Consider the following 21227-nt stretch of genomic DNA (forward strand, 5'->3'; position numbering starts at 1 on the left):
CAAATTGTTACATTCATTGTCTGAATATTCTTCACAGTGAATTGGTCTTTGAAAGGCTAGTTGGTGATTTGTGATTTTGTGCTTTACAAAATGAATTGAATGAGTGTACACGTATTTATTGTGACATAAAACAATCTTAAAATGACGATAGAGGACAGATGCAGTGAGACAAAACAAACACACTGACAGAGGTGTGTGTGTGTGTGTGTGTGTGTGTGTGTGTGTGTGTGTGTTGCCAGGGGCTACGGCTGCTATCAGAGCTAAGACGATTACCACACATCATTTGTCATCTGGATGGTGGCAACATATAGCTCTACATTTAATTTACCACGCCGCCATCACACGCTGGGGGGGCGGAGAGAGGGAGAGTGTGTGTGTGTGTGTGTGTGTGTGTGTGTGTGTGTGTTCCATTGACCCATATATAGAAAGCCCTGAAGGAGAGAGAGAGAGACAAGACAGGGAGAGAGTAATTGAAAGAGAATGACAAAAGGGAAACATGAGTGTGTGTGTGTGTGTGTGTAGCAGGAGTGAACATTCATCGCCTCAGTACACAGTGTGACAGATGCCATCACACACACACACACACACACACACACACACACACATATACATGCATACAGAGGCAGACTATCTCTTGAATTGAGAATCCAGTGAGATGATAAAGTCTTCAAAATGTATAAAACATTTTCAAATCTTTTTTTATTTGATATATTGTCCATTTTATTTCTCTTTTTGCAAACATTTTTTTACTGTGTTCTAGTTTACTGGCTTTTGTGATTTAAATAATAGACATGTCAGCACATGCAGGTCATGTAAGGTGACAAAGACTTTTAATGAAAGGCCAAAGTCAGTCTGAACCTCTGGCGCACACACACACACACACACACACACACACACACACACACACACACACTTATTCCCTCAGCCTGCACAGTGGGCAAGAGTATTGATTGCAGACACCAGAGGCTCTTTCAATAAGTTATTAAGAACTAAAAATTGACAAGAGTTCGATCAAACCTCTCTCTCTCTCCACACATCTTAAATTCCTTCTTTATTTGCTTTCCCTCCTCTCTCCCCTTTCGTGTATCTCAGTCGTGTGTGTGTGTGTGTGTGTGTGTGTGTGTGTCTATCTTACAGGTGTGAGTTTGGACAACGACTGCAGAGAGTTTTTGTTGCCTAACCCTAACTAAGTAGGTTAGTTGACTCAACCTAACAAAGTACCGTCATTTCCGGACTATAGAGCGCACCTGTATATTGGCCGCGCATGCTAATTTTTAAAAGAAAAAAAGAATCTGTACACGAATAAGCCGCACCGGTCTATAAGCCGCAGGTGTCCCCGTTGAACGGCAAGATGCTTTTAACAGTACTAAAGTTGTCTTCTTCTCTGAACATCATAACATGTCCGACTCGCTAGCTTCTAAGCTAATTTTAACATTACCGCCAATGGGGAAATGCTAACCGCGATTTGCATTTGCGAATATAATATATCTTCGTAGATCTTTTCATGCTTCATGCAGACATACTTACAGACTAAGGTCTCTCAAGGCTACCAAACGGAAGAAGTAAAACGAAGCAGCGTGTCTTCTCATTAGAATCTAAAAGCAACGAGGCAATAACTGTTGTAACTCGTAGCTCTGAATAGCATTTACGGCTAGCTGTTGCTAGCTGTTGTGCTAGCAGCAACGCTTGAAATTAGTGATCCATGTTGAAATGAATTACTGGTCGCCCTGCCTGTTTGTTTTTTTCCAGGTATGGGTCACTGATAGTGAGTGTGACGAATCAGGGACGGAGACATCATGGCTGGTAATGACCAATCCAGTGGCGAGCACGGGTGTGGGCTCATGTTTGCTGACAGACATCCGTATCTGACTTTGGCGGCGCAAAGCTAGTTAGCCCATGAAAATCCATACATTAGCCGCTTCGTTGTAAAAGCCGCAGCCTCAAAGCGTGTGAAAAAAAGTAGCGGCTTATATGCCGGAATTTACGGTAGTTTAGTTGACTCAACCTAACGAAGTAGTTGTGTTGTCTCAACCTAACATAGTAGTTCCCTGTAAAGACGTAAGACTGTATTCATGTAACAAATTTAAATTGACACGTTATGCTGGTCTTTCGTTGGAAAAACGCACCAAAAATGGGAAACGTCTTTTACCTTAATAAGTATAGGCGCAACTTAACAGCTATCCTCTTATTATTCTAATGTTCAATCAACATTTAGTTCATAATGAGAAGTGAAAGCAAAAAAAAACTTGTCTATTGACACTTTCAAATGATTGGAAGTTGAATCTCATTTGATGAAGAATGTAAAAAAGACATTCGATTTCAGATTTTAAATCACTGAATTTTAGCTGTGCCGTTTATCATTTTTACACATTTTATCGGTGAAGACGATAGAGGACGAGAGAGGACAGCTGTCCTCTGTATCTGAAGCAATCTGAACCATCCATCACACCGTGTGTGTGTGTGTGTGTGTGTGTGTGTGTGTGTGTGTGTGTGTGTGTGTGTTAGTCCATCCTCAGTGACACTAAACACCATTCATCATCACAGCAGCAAGTGTGGAGGGATAGGAGGATGAAGGAGAGCAGAGAGGAGCACTGAGAGATGATGGTGGAGTCAAGGAGGTCAACGTCGACGATGTGGGAGGGGAACAACTCTGAGGAGGAGGAGGAGGAGGGCTGGATGAAGGGAGGAGGAGAAGATGAGTGTAACCCCCCTTCTCCTCTTAATGAGCGTCACAAGTTAAACTCATCACCATGTTTCAATGCCAGCCTCTTTAGCTCTGCGTGTGCTTCCTCCTCCTCCTCCTCCTCCTCCTCAGCATCAGCAGCAGAGCCTTGATATGGTAAACAGGAGGAGGCCCGGCGCTCATCGTCGCCTCCTTTGAAGTCATGTGAGGAGCGGATTACGCAGCGGAGTCGAGATCCGCCTTAACCTTCTTACATCTTATTTTATGATTTTATTTTATTTGATAGTTTCATTTTCATTCTGAAGAGGAGGATTATTCTTGTTGAGGGGAGTAATGCTGAGCAGATACCGACGGGAGGAGGACGAGGAGAGCAATATTAAAAAAAGGAAAATAGAGGATGTGAATGAAGGAGCGACCAAGAGAGAATGTTAAGAAAGATACAAATATGAAAAATAGCACGAAAGCCAAACAAAACATTTACTGACAAGTTAGAAAAAGAAGAGATGGAAGGGAATCAAGAGAGGAGGGGTGAGAAGAAAGGAAAGGAGGGAGAGAGAGGGGGGGCACCCTAGAGAGGAGGGGCGAGAGACCTTAAAGTATAATAACAAAGAGAGAGAGAGAATCCAACTTACTGCATCCAGTATGGTGAAAACATGCGAGGACAAGTGTACTGCAGTGAAAACACACACACACACACACTCATACGCATACACACACACACTCTGTCACTCTCTCCAAGTCTTGCCAAGAAGCAGATGCCGGGCTCATCTGGTGAGCTGCATGGTAACTGTCCAAATATTGACATTGACACACTCACACGCACACGTGTGTGTGCGTGTGAGTGTGTATGTTTGCACTGCAGTATACACACACACACACACACAGTGTTAACCCCTCTGTGTTTGAGTTGGCTTTGATCAGAGTCTCCTCAAATGTATTCTTATCTTGAATCAGGAAGAATATTTCTAAACAGAAGTCACAGTCAAGAGATGCGTATCCTCATGCACTTCCTGTGAAGTGACACATACAGTATAAACATAACACGATAAAGCTTATGCACCTGAAAGAGCTCTCATAAAGCTAACGCTGAATAATGCTAACTCCCATGTAGAAGCTGTTTGAAAGCTAACGGTTGATGACGCTAACGGTTGTTGACGCTAACGGTTGTTGACGCTAACGGTTGTTGACGCTAACGGTTGATGACGCTAACGGTTGATGACGCTAACGGTTGATGACGCTAGCGGCGCTGATCGGGATCAGGTTTTTATCGCGGTATGACAGAACTACGTTAACGACAGTTTACTCTGCATATTGTCTTCGTTATATCGCCTTGTGTTTCTTTTCATGTCTCAGGTGAAACACTTTGAGTTACTGTGGAAAGCTGCTCCACAAACACACCTTCCCTTTGAATTTGGGTGAAAATTGGCATAAGATGGATGCTCAGAACTTGGAAGTCTGCGGATTACAAAAAAGAAGGATGAAGAACAGTGGGATAAAAGAAAACAGGGAGTAACAACGGGGAAAAGCATGAGAAGAAGTAAAGAAGGGAAGCCGAGGTGCGCAGAGAAAGATCAAAATCAGAGGGGAGGAGAAACGATTCTGTCGAGCAGCAAAAGAGAAACGAGTGAAAGGGTGAAGAGGTGAAAAGAAGAGGAGACAGGAAAGAGAAAGAGAGGAAAAAAACAGGAGCTGGAAATAAGAAGGATAAGAAGCTGAAAGATGAAGGCAAAAAGAGCAAGAGACAGATGGACCGAGTGAAAGAGAGCGAGAGGAAGAGAGAGAGAGAGCGAGAGAGAGCGAGAGGAAGAGAGAGAGAGAGAGAGGAAGAGAGAGAGAGGAGAAGAAGAAGAGCGAGGTGTATTTAAATGCGAGCCGGTGTTAATGAGTTTGGTCAGAGTGTGGAACAGTCTTTTTAAAGCTGCTATCATTCTCATTAATGTCGTGAATGAGCCGCTGATAGCTGTCATGGACCTCACACTCCAATTAACAACAACGTACACACCTATAGGCACGCACACACACACACACACACACACACACAGACGAGGAGTGCGTGTATAAGGATGCATACGTTAGTTGGTGTGTGCAGAACTTTCAGTATTTGCATGTATGTGTTTGTGTACAACGGATATCTAAGTGTGTGTGTGTGTGTGTGTGTGTGTGTGTGTGTGTGTGTGTGTGTGTGTGTGTGTGTGTGTGTGTGTGTTGAGGAGGGAGGGAAATAAAACTGAGTGACTGCACTTTGATTTTCCGAAGAAAAAAGAAAAAAAACTTTCTGCAATTTACAATTTCAGCATTTCTGTTTTTTAACGAGCGTCCGCTAAGCTGCGAGATAGAAATGCAAATTCACCTCGACGGGGCCGAGGAGCCACGCTGAAAAATTAATGGAATCTCCCTTTAATTTGGCCGAACGCAGAAAAGCATATGCTGCCAATAAACAGAGAGACAGACGGAGGGCGGGGGGGAGAGGGGGGAGAGAATGTGATGACAGGAAGGTGTTCAAGAGAAAATGAAGGTGAATGTGAGGATAATCACAACTTATAACATATCATTTTTCACAATATCGTGAACTTTATTTTTAATCTTAATTTGTATTCTGTACATTTATATATATGTCTGTTTTTTCAGGATAATACATCTTTCTATGCGTATATACGTATTTTTTAATCAATTTATTTCTTCATATTTTTTATGAAGAAATGAGTCAACATGTTGGTCCGTCTCTCAGTGCTTCCTGTCTGCCTCTCAGCTCAAAGCCCATTGGTTCCTACTGAGGACATACGTCATTAAAAACGCAAAGATAAGAGTTGAATCAGTCATCTCCTTCAAACAGCTGTTTATTGTAGCTTTTAATCAAACAAACAGGAGGAAATGCTGACGTTTGTTGGGGACTATTTTCTGTGGCGGATGAATCGTGCTCTCGTAAGTGTTTGTGTGCGTGGGATCGAGTCAGAATAAACCACAGTGTGATAGTGATGAGGATGATGATGAAGGAACATTGAGGCTCATTGATGAGTTTTAATATACAGATGATAACGGTGAGTAGATGGTATTTAATCTGCAGATGTTTTGATGTGAAAGTATTGTTCTTATTGTATTTGTGTTCTCTCCGCTCTGCAGCAAATTATATTTGAAATCAAACACCAACTCAAAACTCTGTCAGCACTGAGCTGCAGCTTCCATTGACTTCCATCTTTGTTCTCCTGTAAAATCTGTTTCTCTCACACTTCCGGTTTCCTCCTCGCCAGCTAATGAACAGTGTTAAAAGAATTTATTACCCAACTGTTTCTGTGTGTGTGTGTGTGTGTGTGTGTGTGTGTGTGTGTGTGTGTGTGTGTGTGTGTGTGTGTGTGTGTGTGTGTCCGTAACAATTAAGTATGGCTTCACAGTGATTGATACTAGCTTGGCTTTCAATTTGTTCCACTACAGAGCTCAACGCCTCACCTCTACCCTCCCCCCCACCACACTGACCCCACACACACACACACACACACACACACACACACACACACACACACACACACACACACACACACACACACACACACACACACACACACACACACACACACACACACACACACACACACACACACACACACACACACACACACACACTATCACAATATGACACACACACATACATGGAAGTAGTTGTAATTCATCGTTTTAATGATTTGTTACTCGGGTTGAAGCGATCAAATAAAACAAAGCTGCTTCAACGTTTGACTTCTATATGAAACTGATCACTGACGAACCAACCAAGAGTCAGTAAACTGAGCAATGAGTGACGTCCCCATTACTCCGTCCACTTCTTACATACAGTCTGTGGTCTTACACGACAGTTTTTAATTGTATTTAAATGACCTTTTACAAGGTACTTTGTCTTTCTCTGCAAAGCGCTTTGACTTGCCTTCCTGCTGAAATGTTCTTTATCAATAAACCGCCCTGCAGTGCGCGTAACAAGCATCATCACACTTCCCCTTGTTAGAGGACTGAGCCAGCAGAGTTTAAAGGTCACGGCTGCAGGACAGACGAACCACAGGAGACATTCGCAGAGTTCGAATGAATTCAAACTTTATTGGAATTCACCGTGCGACGATGAGGAGGCGTCCGGCTGTCTCAAATAAGGTCAGAGAGAGTGTGTGTGTGTGTGTGTGTGTGTGTGTGTGTGTGTGTGTGTGTTACACTCGTCTCAATAGGGTTGCCGGTTCAAATCCCAACACAGGCACCACAAAGCTGAGCAGAGAGGTGATCGACAAAATGTTTCAGTGGAAACCATGACGAGAATAAACTCAGTACATTCCACAAAGAAAAATCTATCGAGTTGAACTGTTTCCGGAGCTTTCCACCATTTTCATCATCCGATGGAGACGATGAGAGGAGACGATGAGAGGAGACGATGAGAGGAGACGAGGAGAGGAGACGAGGAGACGATGAGAGGAGACGATGAGAGGAGACGATGAGAGGAGACGATGAGAGACGATGAGAGGAGACGATGACGAGGAGACGATGAGAGGAGACGATGAGAGGAGACGAGGAGACGATGAGAGGAGACGATGAGAGGAGACGATGAGAGGAGACGATGAGAGACGATGAGAGGAGACGATGACGAGGAGACGATGAGAGGAGACGATGAGAGGAGACGATGACGAGGAGACGATGAGAGGAGACGATGAGAGGAGACGATGAGAGGAGACGAGGAGACGATGAGAGGAGACGATGAGACGATGAGAGGAGACGAGGAGACGATGAGAGGAGACCATGAGACGATGAGAGGAGACGATGAGAGGAGACGATGAGAGGAGACGAGGAGATGATGAGAGGAGACGATGAGAGGAGACGATGAGAGGAGACGATGAGAGGAGACGATGAGAGGAGACGAGGAGACGATGAGAGGAGACGATGAGAGGAGACGATGAGAGGAGACGATGAGAGGAGACGATGAGAGGAGACGATGAGAGGAGACAATGAGAGGAGACGAGGAGAGGAGACGAGGAGACGATGAGAGGAGACGAGGAGAGGAGACGAGGAGACGATGAGAGGAGACGATGAGAGGAGACGATGAGAGGAGACGATGAGAGGAGACGAGGAGAGGAGACGAGGAGACGATGAGAGGAGACGATGAGAGGAGACGATGAGAGGAGACGATGAGAGGAGACGATGAGAGGAGACGAGGAGACGATGAGAGGAGACGAGGAGAGGAGACGAGGAGACGATGAGAGGAGACGATGACGAGGCGGTTAAAAGCCCCAGAAAACCTTGAACCTCCATCTTGTTTTGTTTGTTGTTGTTTTGGTTATTATATTAAAACAAGTCAATGATTAAACTCTGGTATTATATATCTTTTTCTAAAGCTGTTTTTGAGTTTAATATCAGTTGCTGACATTTTGAAAAATATATTGTTTTTGATTTTTCTGCTTGGCTAAAAAAAACTTTGTGAAAATAACTTTATTCTATATTTCTATTTAAAGGAGATTTGAGTTTCTGTTTTCTAAACACCTAAAATCAGATTAATATAAAACACGTAAATATCAAATCCTATCAATGACATCACTCATACAACACGAAGACCACCGTGATCTCAAACTGGTGTGTGTGTGTGTGTGTGTGTGTGTGACAGCTCTTTGAAGAGCGCTCGTCTCTGATCAGCATGAGGTCGTCTTCTCCCAAATGTCACCATGTAGCGCTCAGCGCGTTGAGTCATTCTCACACACACACACACACACACACACACACACACACACACACACACACACACACACACACACACACACACACACACACACACACACACACACACACACACACACACACACACACACACACACACACACAGAGAGCTTGCCAGTAATTTCCTAAAACAGCTGCTCGCTGTAGTTTTTCATGAACCAAACAGGAGGAAATAGCGCATTAGTTGGGGACTATTGAATGTATTTGTATTTGGACGGTGTTTTTGAGCTCGAGTCAAAATAAAACTCCAACATCAACATACAGATTGTTGTCAGTGTTTCCTCTAATGCATCACTTATCCCTCTGACTGAGGTGTCCTCCTCGTCCTCCCTCCTCTCTGTCCTACAGAGAATAATCAATACATCATTTCACCCTCGGGTCTCCTTCCTGCCGATGGGGGCAAAGCAGGTGACCGCACCGGGGCAGGAGGAGACGAGAGGAGGAGAGGAGAGGAGAGGAGAGGAGGAGGAGAGGAGAGGAGAGGAGAGGAGGAGGAGAGATGGAAATTTCAAGTGATGAAAAAAAAAACACACATGCATCAATAAACATAATGTGTAACATGCTCAACAGACACACACACACACACACACACACACACAGAGGCTGGTATCAAACACGGGACAAAGAGAGAGAGTAACAACAAGAGCAGCAGATCATCATCATGCTACAACACCTGTCCTGGCAACTGGACACACACACACACACACACACACACAGAAATTAATCTCCAAATAATTCCTCTTGGGATTGAAGCAACAATATGAGCAGCTGGCTCATCTACATGTTACAGCTCCTGGTTTAACTACTGGACTCAACACACACACACACACACACACACACACACACACACACACACACACGAGGGTTACGGTTTGCATCAATACTTACAAAAAATACAATGTTTTTACTTTATTATCTTTTTGATTTGTTTCCAGATGCTTCATCTTTTTGCATGTCATGGAAATATGATAAATAGATAATCCATCACAGCTCGAGCCACTGGTCCTTTAACACAGTCCCTGTGTGATCGGCAGGTTTGGCTTCAGAGTGTTTGACTGAACTCAACTTTAACTGATTTGCATCCGTCTCTGTACGACTCTGCTCCGGTGGACGATGAACAAGAACTACTATGAAGATGAATTGACAATTGTTTCTTTCGACAAAAACAGGGAAACAATGAAATACAAAGTAACGAAATGTGTCACTGAACGACGCGGAATGGACGTCATCACTAATCACTGAAGCTGATGGAGCCGTTTGACTTGTTGAAGGAATAAAAAGCATCTTATATTTCAGTGACTGTGTGTTCCTGTGTGTCGCTGCCAATCAATAGAATAATGAATAGAAACAGATGGACTCAAGTTCTCTGTATTCCTGAAACAACAGTAAACCTTTTAGTTATTCATTTCCTCTGCAGAACAATATTCAACAGAAGGAGTGAAGGCTGTGAAAACGCCTCAACTTGAAGCCGTTTTAAACAATAGAAGTTTCATTTTGACTGTAAACCTGAACCTCTCATCCCTCCCAGGCTTTTACATCTCGACCACAACCTGGACAAGAGGGAGAGGATGGAGGGTGAGGAGAGAGAGAGGGGGGAGACAAGAGAGTGAGAGAATTTAATGAAGTAAAAATTGAGAGAGACGATAACAAAAGAATGAGAGAAGAAGGAACGACAAAAAGAGAAAGAAATAATAGAAAAGTGAGAAAGAGTAATATAGAGACTGTGTGTGTGTGTGTGTGTGTGTGTGTGTGTGTGTGTGTGTGTGTGTGTGTGTGTGTGTGTGTGTGTGTGTGCGCGCGCGTTTAACCAATCTAAGGTGTCGTATAATTGAAGTGTGTGTTTTCAAGGACAGGTAGATATTGGTCCTGAGGTGGGAAGCTGCCGAGTCAGCAGGTCTGAGCTGATTACATCCTCTGTCTGTAAGAGGAGGAGCGAGGAGAGGAGAGGTAGGAGAGGAGAGAGGAGGGGGGAGGAGAGAGGAGGAGAGGGAGGAGAGGGGAGGAGAGAGAGAGGAGGAGAGGGGAGAGGGAGGAGAGAGAGAGGAGGGGGGGAGGAGAGAGGAGGAGAGGGAGGGAGGAGAGAGAGAGGAGGAGAGAGGAGAGCGAGGAGAGAGGAGGGAGGAGAGGGAGGAGAGGGGAGGAGAGAGAGAGGAGGAGAGGGGAGAGGGAGGCGAGAGAGAGGAGGAGAGAGGAGAGGAGAGCGAGGAGAGAGGAGGGAGGAGATGGGAGGAGAGGGAGGGAGGAGAGGGGAGGTAGGAGAGGAGAGAGGAGGGGGGAGGAGAGAGGAGGAGAGGGAGGGAGGAGAGAGGGAGGAGAGCGAGGAGAGAGGAGGGAGGAGAGGAGAGAGGAGGGGGGAGGAGAGAGGAGGAGGGGGGAGGGAGGAGAGAGGAGGAGAGGGGAGAGGAGAGAGGAGAGGGGAGGAGAGAGAGGGAGGAGAGAGAGGGAGGAGAGAGGAGGAGAGGGGAGGAGAGGGGAGAGAGGAGAGAGGAGAGGGGAGAGGGGAGGAGAGGGGAGAGGAGAGAGGAGAGGGAGGAGAGAGAGGAGGAGAGAGCGGAGAGAGGAGGAGAGGGGAGGAGAGGGGAGAGAGGAGGAGAGGGGAGAGGGGAGGAGAGGGGAGGAGAGAGAGGGAGGAGAGAGAGGAGAGAGGAGAGAGGAGAGGGGAGGAGAGGGGAGGGAGGAGAGGAGAGGGAGGAGAGGACTAAAGGACATGAGTAAAAAGAGAGGAGAAGAGGGTGGGACATGAGGAGTAAAGAGGAGAGAGACACTGGAATAGAAAGGAGGAATGAGAATACAAGAGGGGAGGAGAGGAAAGAGGAGGAGCAGTAAGAAGAGGAGGTGAGAAGTGACTGGCCATCAAAAGCACATCCTCTGTCCTCACTGAGCAACCTTCAGTGTCAGACTTTTACCTTCACACGTTGAGAACAAAGAGCTCCTCGTCATCACTCGCTGTGAACGTTTCCACTGAGTAACCAGAACTGTGACATGAACAGAGAAACACAAACAGCATTTCATTTATGTGAAATGAAGAAAAATGTTCGTGCTTCTTTCACTGAAGAATTTACATTTTCATACATTTTCTCCGTCTGGGACGAAAAACTGAGCAGCAAAATATTCACACATTGTTATTTGTAACAAAGTGCTGCAGACGGAGACGCGTTCTATGCATCTCCACAAAGACAAATGTCAATTTAGTTTGAATAAAAATAAAAGGGAAAGCAATTTTTCTTCTTCTTCTCTGATAACAGTATTTACATGCATGTGTGGACAAAACCAATCTGGTGAAATCACAGAGGGGACGCCGGACCAGAACTCAACTGTTTCAGCGTCTCGAGCGGTTTCCCAACAACACGTCAGGATCAGACAAGAAACCACCAAACCGCTGCCAAACCTCTCTCTCCCCCTCTCTCTCTCTGTCTCCCTCTCTCTCACGGGCTAATGACATTTTATTGTGTTATTCCGCCCCTGGGGAGGAAGAGGGGGGGAGGAGGAGGGAGGGGAGTGTTTGTTTTCTGCTGTTGCTGAAAGTTGGCCAACACCACCGCAGTCTCTCTCTCTCTCTCTCTCTCTCTCTCTCTCTCTCTTCTCTCTCTCTCTCTCTCTCTCTCTCTCTCTCTCTCTCTCTCTCTCTCTCTCTCTCTCTCTCTCTCTCTCTCTCTCATACTAAGTAACCTCACTAAGACTGAACTTTATTTTGAAAAGACTATTCATGTAACAAGCAGAAACTGACACGTGTTACTAAACCTTTTCCTGAAGGAAACCATTGTATGAGGACAAGTTGTGTCAAATCACAACATGATTCACTTCGGACAAACTAGTATTATGCTTCATCTCAGCACCACGGTTACAATAGTAACCATGTAGTGAAGTTTAGGGGACGACGGTGGTTTCATCACGTCCACACACCTCGACCGTAGTCGCTCGTTAACTTCGGCCACTAGAGGGCGCTGCCACCTGAACGTAAACATGACGATTTGGGACACTTCCCCACAAAACAACCAAATCGTTCCTTTTTTTGAATTCCCTTTGTATCACTCCTCCCTTTGACTCCCCCATCACATAATATCTACTCCTTTCTGGTTTTAATGTCCACCTCTTAGTCTCCTTCTATCGCTCAGTCCAGCTCTCCTCCGCTCTCCATCATCTTCCTCTCCAGAGCCGCTGTACTGTGCTGATAGTGGGAGCACTTGTGCAGTGAGCTATGAAGTCTGTCCTCCTCTTCCTCTTCCTTCTACCCCTACTTCCTCTTCCTTCTACCCCACTTCCTCTCCCTCCCTCCCTCCCTCCCTCCCTCTACCTGGAAATTAATTTGGTCTCCTCCAGATGCCTATCGCCGCTGAAATGCCCCCAGAAATAGATCCACAAACAGCAGCTCAGCCAAAACGCTGCTGCTGCCTGACCGCCTTCAGCAGAAAACACACACACACACACACACACACACACACTGCTGGATGGAGGGGGAGGGGAGCAGATGGAGAGATGAATGGAGGGATGGATGGATGGATGTAGGGAGTAAATGGAGGCAGAATGGAGCGTTGGAGGGAGGAGAAGACGAATGGATGAGGAGAGAAATTAATAGATGGATTACCTACAAATTTGTGCACTTTATTGCCCAAACAAACCATCACTTTTTAGATTGATCTCCTTCCTTCCAGGCAGCAGTCACTTTCTTTCTGTTCCTTTCTACCAAAACGCAGCTTGCAGAGACAAGAGAACCTGCTGCAGAGCGACGATTCATCACAATAAAAGATTTAATCACCTTCTTTGAACGCCGGGGCATCGGCACGTGTTGCAGTTACAACGAGAGTCTCTTCTTGATGGTGCATTCAAGGACACACCTGAGACTTTCATAGGCTGCTGCTGAAAAATGGATTTTTCAGTGAAACACAACACAGCTTCTCGGTTGAGGACCCGTTCTGCTCTAACACTGTTTAGACCGAAACCATCTGACCTGGGCTCAGTTTCTACCAACAGGAAATATTAGTTTCCGTTCACGATTCTGATATTTCCAGAACTGACGAGGTCACCGCCTCAGATTATAGAAAAGCCGAACCCTTTCTGACCAAAGTCCACTGAAGTCCATGGAGGAGGACGGGTCAAACGAATACGGGACTTTCACCCAGGAGACCACTGTTCATGTCCCGCCTGAAACCAAAAGTCAGTTTAATAATTTAAATTGACGTCCTTAACTTAAACTAACAAACATATTTATTTTAAGGCAAACTATGTTTTACTGAATCTAACCAAGTAGCTTTGTTGGGTTTCTCTTTTGCTTTGCTTCTATTTAACGTTAAGCACACGTTTTAAACCGCGACCGTAATCTGAGAATGCAGTGGAGTTGTTTTAGGATGTAACTTTAGGATTGAACAAGGAGACATTTCACAACAATAGTAACGTTGACAAAAGAGATAAAAGTAATTTACAGAGATGGATTAAACTCATCAAGCTCCACATCGTACAGATATGTACAGAAACCACTGGCTGCCTTTCAAACCCGACCAGCGTATCCATCTCCTGATGTGCAGCTCCGATCATCTGCTTTCTGCCCCCCGAAACGGACACAAGCAGGTAGTTCGATGATGCACTGATAACGGATCTGAATTCCCACAATGCAAAGCAGACGGTTCGGTGTCAGCACAGTGCTCACGTTCAATCATCCGACCAGAATCCAGAAGATTTCATGTCACAAAAACCAGAGCACGTTGTGTTAAAGCCTCAGAAACACAAACAGGTGAGTGACATCTCACCGCCTCATCGTGGCGTTCATCGCTCATCAGGCTTTCAAACTGCAAATATCTGCGACCCGTTGTGGAAAAAATCCCCCCCCCCCCTTAAAAAAACAAAGCGATCCTCTAAAATGAGTTTGGGCAGAAATCCAGCAGGAGCCTCAGAGACAGAAGCTGTGGAAGCAGCAGACTGTCGCTGACTAACCTTCACCTCCAGCAGGTGAGCAGAGAGGCCCAGGTAATATCAGATAATACCTTTCATGAATTCATCTTCCTCCCGTCAGGTCGGAGCCTCCTGCCGCCTCGGCTCAGGACAAATTAAAGGATAAAAAACCTCTTTGTAGGAGAATCAGTGGACGCGAAGGCCGGACAGCCGTGAAGTGTAATTTCAGCTCTATACATTTGACCTCTGACCCTCCGCCCTGCTCTCTGCTCTTTAACAGCACGCGTATGCAAAACAGCCGGCTGTTCATCTGCTGCTCGGCTCTCACCTGAGACCTCAGTCAGACGGGAACAACGCGACACTCTCACGTCGTTCACCTCGCTGCCGATCACGCACACGCGTTTGTGTCTCCTGCTTTGTTGTGAAGTTAAACCTGAGCTGAACCGAAGCGTCTATCTTCCAGTCGTCATGCTCAGACTGACGGGCGAAGCTCGAAGAAACCGTCAAAGAAAAGCAAAAAAACTGAAATGTGAGGGTTCAGATTCCAGCGTTCGTAGCGATGCCTACAAACATGAATGCGCTGTAATTGGTAGACGTCACATTAAATCATTTGGTGTGTAATCCGTGTAATCATGAAGAAGTAAATATGAAGACTGCAACGGGTCAAACGAAAACCAGTGTTTCCTTCAGGAGGCCGCTGTTCGATCCCCGTGAAAAACAAGAAGTCAACGCTGGTTTATTTGTCACGGAAGTTGTGCACTTCAGTAACATCTCTTCTTCAGTTATTTCAACCCAAACAAAGTTCTTTTCCTTTTGTTGTCTAAACCTAAATAAGTTGTTTCCTGTGAAGATGGAAGTTTATTGTGAAAAGACTGTATTCAAGTAAAGAGCAGAAATCGACACGTGTTGCTGGACTTTTGTAGTAAAAACACAATAAAATGGGGATCAACTTTTTCGTAATAAATAAAAACGTATGAGGACAGGCGTCCTCTTCGGTCGTGTGTTGAGGTTGAAATGCATGAGTGAAATTAAACCCGAGTAGTTTGTTTTCATCAGATTTGAGTAAGAAAACTGAGCTGCAGTGTGAAAAGTCACAGCATCACCATCACAACTGCTGTCTGATGGACTGGTTTCACCATTTACAGGCTCATACACACACACACACACACACACACACACACACACACACACACACACACACACACACACCTGAGTCCTGTCAAATAATTACAGGACGGCAGGAACACTGTTTTTAAAACAAGCGTTGCATTTCCAATATTTACCAAAGGTTCACATCCAGACAGATGTTTTACGTTCCTGTCGGTGCAGGTGTCGAGTTGAGCAACTTGGACCAAGTCTTTTTTCCACCGAGACGATTACAAACTGACTACAACACAGAACAGAATCAAAGTTCTGGTTTGTTTCTACAATCAGGGAACCGGAATCTGTCCCCCGGTCCAGTCTGCCACAGCAGCACAGAATAGAATAAAGCATTGGAGAAGAGAATAGAATCCTGAGCTTCAACCCCACATCAACAGGTGAAGAATACGATGTCACAGAGAGGAGACGAGAGGGATGCGTCTCCTTACAGGAGAGCAGCGTTTAATAATGTCTCATGGTTAGAATAGAAGTAGAAAGAATAGAATCAAAGTGATGTGACCGTCTCTAAATCAACAGGTGAAACTATTATCTCTCCAGGAAATGATGTGCACTATGACACGATCAACGGCAGGTGTATCAAAACTAAAGTGAGTTTGAAATGTTTCCACACAGCAACTGCAGAGGACAACACCAGAGACGTTCCTCTCCAGAGAGCCGAGACCAGTAGAACCACAGAACCTCAGAACCTCAGAGAACATCAGCTGATCAGGAAAACAGTTCTTATTTCCACCTGGACAGCGAGACAGGGAACCGGCTTTAAGGTCACGTCCTGACCTGAGCAGGTACAACAATCAGCATCCCTTCACATTAAAACGTGCCGTAAATTCATCTGAGCCACACACACACACACACACACACACACACACACACACACACACTGTGCACAGCAGTAGTAGTGATGCCCACACACACATCAATGGATGCACACGTTTTCCTCGACGCTCTCTCTCAAACACACACACACACCTTGCTTGCTTGCAGCGTCAACATACTGCATGACTCCCAAACCCTGCACGCGCGCACGGGCACGTCAAAGCACACATACTTAACACGCATGCACGGGCAGGAGGGAGGCGAGACAGCACGAGGTGAAAAAGCAAAGACAGTCCTCAGGGTCAGCCAACAGACCTGTTACCCAGCCACGCATACGCACGCGCACGCACACACACACACGCCACGACTCTCCTCTGGAAAGGGCACCTGCGTTCCTCCTGACACCTTCAGGCTCAGAATAAAACGCAAAGCGACGCGGAAAGAGCCGGTAACCCGCCGGGCTGCCGGTCCGCTCAGACCCGCTCGTGCTGCAGCTGTAAACATGCAGTGAGGAAGAGGAAGAGGAGGAGAAAATCCAAAAGCCCCGTTACCGTTCTCTCCGCGTCGGGTCCTGCTGGATGCTCGGCTTGGTGGGCGCCATCTTCCTGCAACAATTATTTGATTTCTTACTTTCTGTTCTGTTCTCTCTCTCTCTCCTCCGGGTTTTATTTGGACGCGGAGCCGCGGCGGTGCGCTGCACCCTGACAGCAATGCGTCATGGTCGGTGTGTTAAGACAAAGCCATGTCCGTGTGCGTGTGTATGTGAGCGTGCGTGTGTCTCGTGCTTGTCTCGCCGCCGCAGCCGCTCAGGAGCCTGGAAACAACGGGCGGTCGAGGCGAGGACCGGGCTGCAGCAGCAGCGGCATGCCGAGTGGAGTGAGGGGGAACCCGGGGGGGGGACGCCTCTCCGGTCCCGCTGTCTCTCCCCTCCCTTGCTGCTTCTCCGTCTCTCTCTCCACACGCGCGCAGCTTCGGGTTTTTGGCACTACAGAAGAATTTTTTCCTGCATGCGCTCCGGAGGAGAGGCAACAAAAAAAAATCTTTACATTGCAGCGCCTACATCCCCGTTCAAATCCCCGCGGCGGAGCGTCACTGGGCGGTCAGAGGGTCCGCGGTGTTTCCTCCTTTGGCTGCTGACAGGAGAGCGAAAGGGGACAGCACACATCTCCGGTATTCTCAGCAGCCCGGCGCAACAACGCCACTCAGTTGCAGTCTGTGTGTGTGTGCGTGTGTGTGTGTGTGTGTGTGTGTTTATTTTTTATTTAATTCTCTTTTTTGTATTTAATTCTCCCATCAAATTCTGTTAAACATCTAAAAGCAGCAGCAGCGTGGGTGGGGGTTGATGGGTGATTTATTTGGATGGTTGCCCTGTAAATCAGATCCATGCACCCCCCCCCCCCCCCCCCCTCATCTTCCTCTGGTGTCAACACATCACAGCAAACGTCTCACTTCAAATTACAGAAACGTCACTAACTTTTTTTTTTGTGCTGCTGCATTGTGTTGATATTTGCAGATGTTTTGGTGTTCGTGTGACCGGATGCTTGAGCCTCTGAATATGAGCACATCTGTGTAAAACATAAATGATACGCTCACTTTTTACATTCGGCCACTCAAACACATTTCCCTCCAGACTTTGATGTTTGCACGTCAGCGACGGCTCATTATCCTCCAGCAGGAACTCACCGCCTGCTTCTCTCCATCTCTTCTTTTTTCCTCCACATGCATTTAAATTCCTCCTTTCTTTTCTTAGATGTATAATTCATCGTAAGCTAGCCGGCGTGCTGTGTGATGAACCTCCCTCTCTATACCAATGACCCGTCAAGGTCAAAGGCATGCTGGGTATTCTCTGCACAAACACGGGGGTTACAAGAGGTCGCCGTGGTGGAAAATAAAGACCGGTGGGGGGGGGGGGGGGGGGGGGGGGACCGTGACCTCCGGGTCTGCGGGCGTCACGAGCCGAGCGGGCGAGCAGCTCTGAGTTCAGCAGAGGCGTCCGCTTCCTCCTCTCCCTGTGACAGCAGACTCATTCCACTCTTTAACAAAAAATAAAGAATTCCATATCTTCAGAGGTGCATTCCGTTGTCTCCCCGGTTGCAGATTTGTCCGTCCGTGTCGGTCGTATTAAAAAAGCAACGCCGGCTTCTTTCAGTCTCACGGGAGCGAGGTCACGTGTTTTGACCCCGGCAGTGAGCTCTGAGCTCAAAAACACCAGATTTTTATGGAGGAATTTTGGGGCTAAAATCAAAGAAATAAAAGCAGAAGATTGTGTGCGTCTGTGAGAAGCGAGGCGGCACCTGCTCACGTCTGATTTCATCTCGGCGAACCTCGTCCGGCGTCTCGCTGCGTTCTCTCTCTCCGGCTCCGTCTCGACTCTGCTTACCGAGAGCAGTGAAACGGCGGCGACGTGGATAATGGAGCGTAATGTATCAACATATTAGCTCCCAGCTGTTTGTTGGGGAAACGTTATGTACAGAGAGAGAGAGAGAGCCGGGACGAGGGGCCGACGAAGACGAGGGGAAGCGTTTTATTTTAAACAAAACGAGAGTCTGCGGCACAAATAATCAAAGCTGCCTTGGTCAAGTTCAGATCAAGGCCTGTGTTGTGGTCAAACATGGGGTCTGGGGGCCCTCGGAGGGGTCCTTGTGGACTTCTGACGGGTCACTCCCAGCTGCCACATGACGACATCGTTAAATTCCAGCAGGTTTCATGATCAGACTACGTGTCAAATCACAACTCTAATCCTCACCAACGTATGGACACAAACAGTCCACTGCCAACCCCCCCCCCCCCCCCTTTGTGGGGGTCTAATGTGTGCCCAGAAGCCCTGCTTTAAATAACAATACGGCCCTTATTCTTGTTGCTTCAGAGGGCCGGGACGCTCTCTGAGAGGCCCGGCTGTGATTTATGTCGTGTTTGCTCCCCACAGCTTTCAGACTTTACACACACACACACACACACACACACACACACACACACACACACACACACACACCATCATAATACCCACAGTTTACAAATAAATAAGGCAGGAGTGTGTATGAGTGCGTGGTGTGCTCGGGGCCCCCCACGGCTCCAGATGATTAGAAAAGACAACCCTACCGAGCGGCCGGATGGGGAGCCGATCATTCCGATTGGAGCAGAAATAAGAGAAGAACTGACGGAGCCGAGGCTTCTCACGAGTCCTCTTTCAGACCGATCTCCAGTGTTTCCACTAAATAAGCACAACCTCCTCACTGGGTTTTTTCCACTGAATTACCTGGAATCTTTGTGGATTTTGAATTTGATCGTCTTTTGGTCTCATCAAAGTCAACAGATTTTATTTTTCTTGTTTTTTTTGGTCTTTCTTGAAAAGCCAATAAGTGAAGAAAAGCCCGCATGTGTGGAACCAAACCCATCTCCAGGTTCCCCACACGGTGCAGAACGATGTCTGAGGTTATGGATGATTTCTACAACTTTGACTTTAAATACAGACTGATGTCACTTCATGATATCTCAAAAAAAAAATCTTAAAAACAAAAACCAAAGAGTGCCCACTGAGTTAAAGAAGCCCACCTGTATGTGAACATTAAGATGTTTGATACAAACTCACTTCAGGAATTTTTCAGTATAATTTTGCGTGAAACTCAAAACGCTACAGGTCGGTGTACATACCTTTGCTGGTACGCGCTGATTCCCTGCACGCTCTGCGGGGACCCGTTCGTGGCTCCGGGACCCCGACCCATCGGGGGTCCCGTCAACATCCCACCTCCTCCGCCGCCGCCTCCAACTCCAGGTCCTCCGGGTCCCGAAGCCGTCACCTGGACGCTGAAATCCGGGAAGATCCTGATCATGGTCCCCCGGTTTTCGCGGATGCGCTCCCGCGTCTAGTTTTACAACACCCCCCTCCCCCCACACACTCCCACCACCGACCAGTCACCGCTTACTGGGATCAATATTGATCCAGCACCAGCAGACAAGCGACACTATTCTCTGTGCTGGTTTTATCCTCCTTCTCTTCTCTAACCTTCGGATGTAACTCTCAGGCAGATCCGGATCATGGTCCCGGTGTCTCCGGTGCGCAAAACAAACCAGACACCAATCAACGGATCGATAGGTTAACGGGATTAGTGAGTGATGATTGCAGAAAGGATCAGAAAGCGGTTTCCTTTATCACTATTTCTTCCTTCTGTTCTTCTTCTAGGTTCTATCCTTCAGAGAAAACCCCCCGTGCAGCTCCGGATCATGGTCCCGGTGTCTCCGGTGCGCGCGGACTCCCCCTTCTTGTTCCTCCCACTCAACAGTCAATTGTGATCAATGGATCGGCGGAACTAAGAGGAGATAATTTCCCAGATGAGAGGCGGACGGACAGTCGTGTCTGTGTCGTGGTCTCCCGGGGCAGGAGCTCCGGACTCTCCCCTCTCACGCGGGCACCGCCGCCGGCTCTCCATCCGAGTAAGGCATCCGGTCCCCGGCTGTAAACCTTCTTGGCGGGTCTGTGGGGTCGGTGTGTGTGTGTCTCTCTCTCTCTGCGGGAACAGCGGACCTGAAAGAGAGCAGTCAGTCAATCAGTCGGTCAGTCAGAGAGCAAGCGAGCGCGCGGCTCTCAGCAGCACGAGCTCGGCAATGACATTGGTGTGTGAGAGATACAGTGATACAGCAGCGGCGGCGCCAAAGTGTGTGTCGGTATGTCGGCGTGCGCCTGCGTGTGTGTACGCGCGTGTACGCTGTCCTCAGCGCTCGAGAGAGAGAGAGAGGGGGGGGGGGTAGAGAGAGAGAGAGCGAGAGACTGTTTGTCTTTATCGTGCAGAACAACAGCTTTAAACTGGACTTGTATTCTAAGACACCGCGAACAATAAATAACCAATGCTGTTAGAGAAGGTCCATTTTTATTCCTTGTATATTTTTCTGAGGCGCGTGCGCCGCGTTTCACCTCATAAAAGTCTTCAAACGGTCCCAAAAGGTTTGAAATAAA

At 46.9% G+C, this 21227-nt stretch overlaps 1 protein-coding gene across 1 annotated transcript in view; it reads right to left on the minus strand.

Annotated features, from left to right (window-relative positions):
* The window catches only part of npas3 (neuronal PAS domain protein 3), a gene marked incomplete at its 5' end in the record, with an annotated part of 246393 nt that extends 226287 nt beyond the window's left edge, over nt 1-20106 (minus strand). Inside the window, one exon of the mRNA XM_079286826.1 lies at nt 19928-20106. Coding sequence (XP_079142952.1) covers nt 19928-20106 — 179 coding nt within the window. The remainder of the gene's footprint in view (nt 1-19927) is intronic.
* Between the last annotated feature and the right edge of the window lie 1121 nt (nt 20107-21227).

The sequence above is a fragment of the Melanostigma gelatinosum genome (genome assembly GCF_949748355.1).
Source record: "Melanostigma gelatinosum genome assembly, chromosome: 16".
In the NCBI taxonomy this organism is placed as follows: Eukaryota; Metazoa; Chordata; class Actinopteri; order Perciformes; family Zoarcidae; genus Melanostigma; species Melanostigma gelatinosum.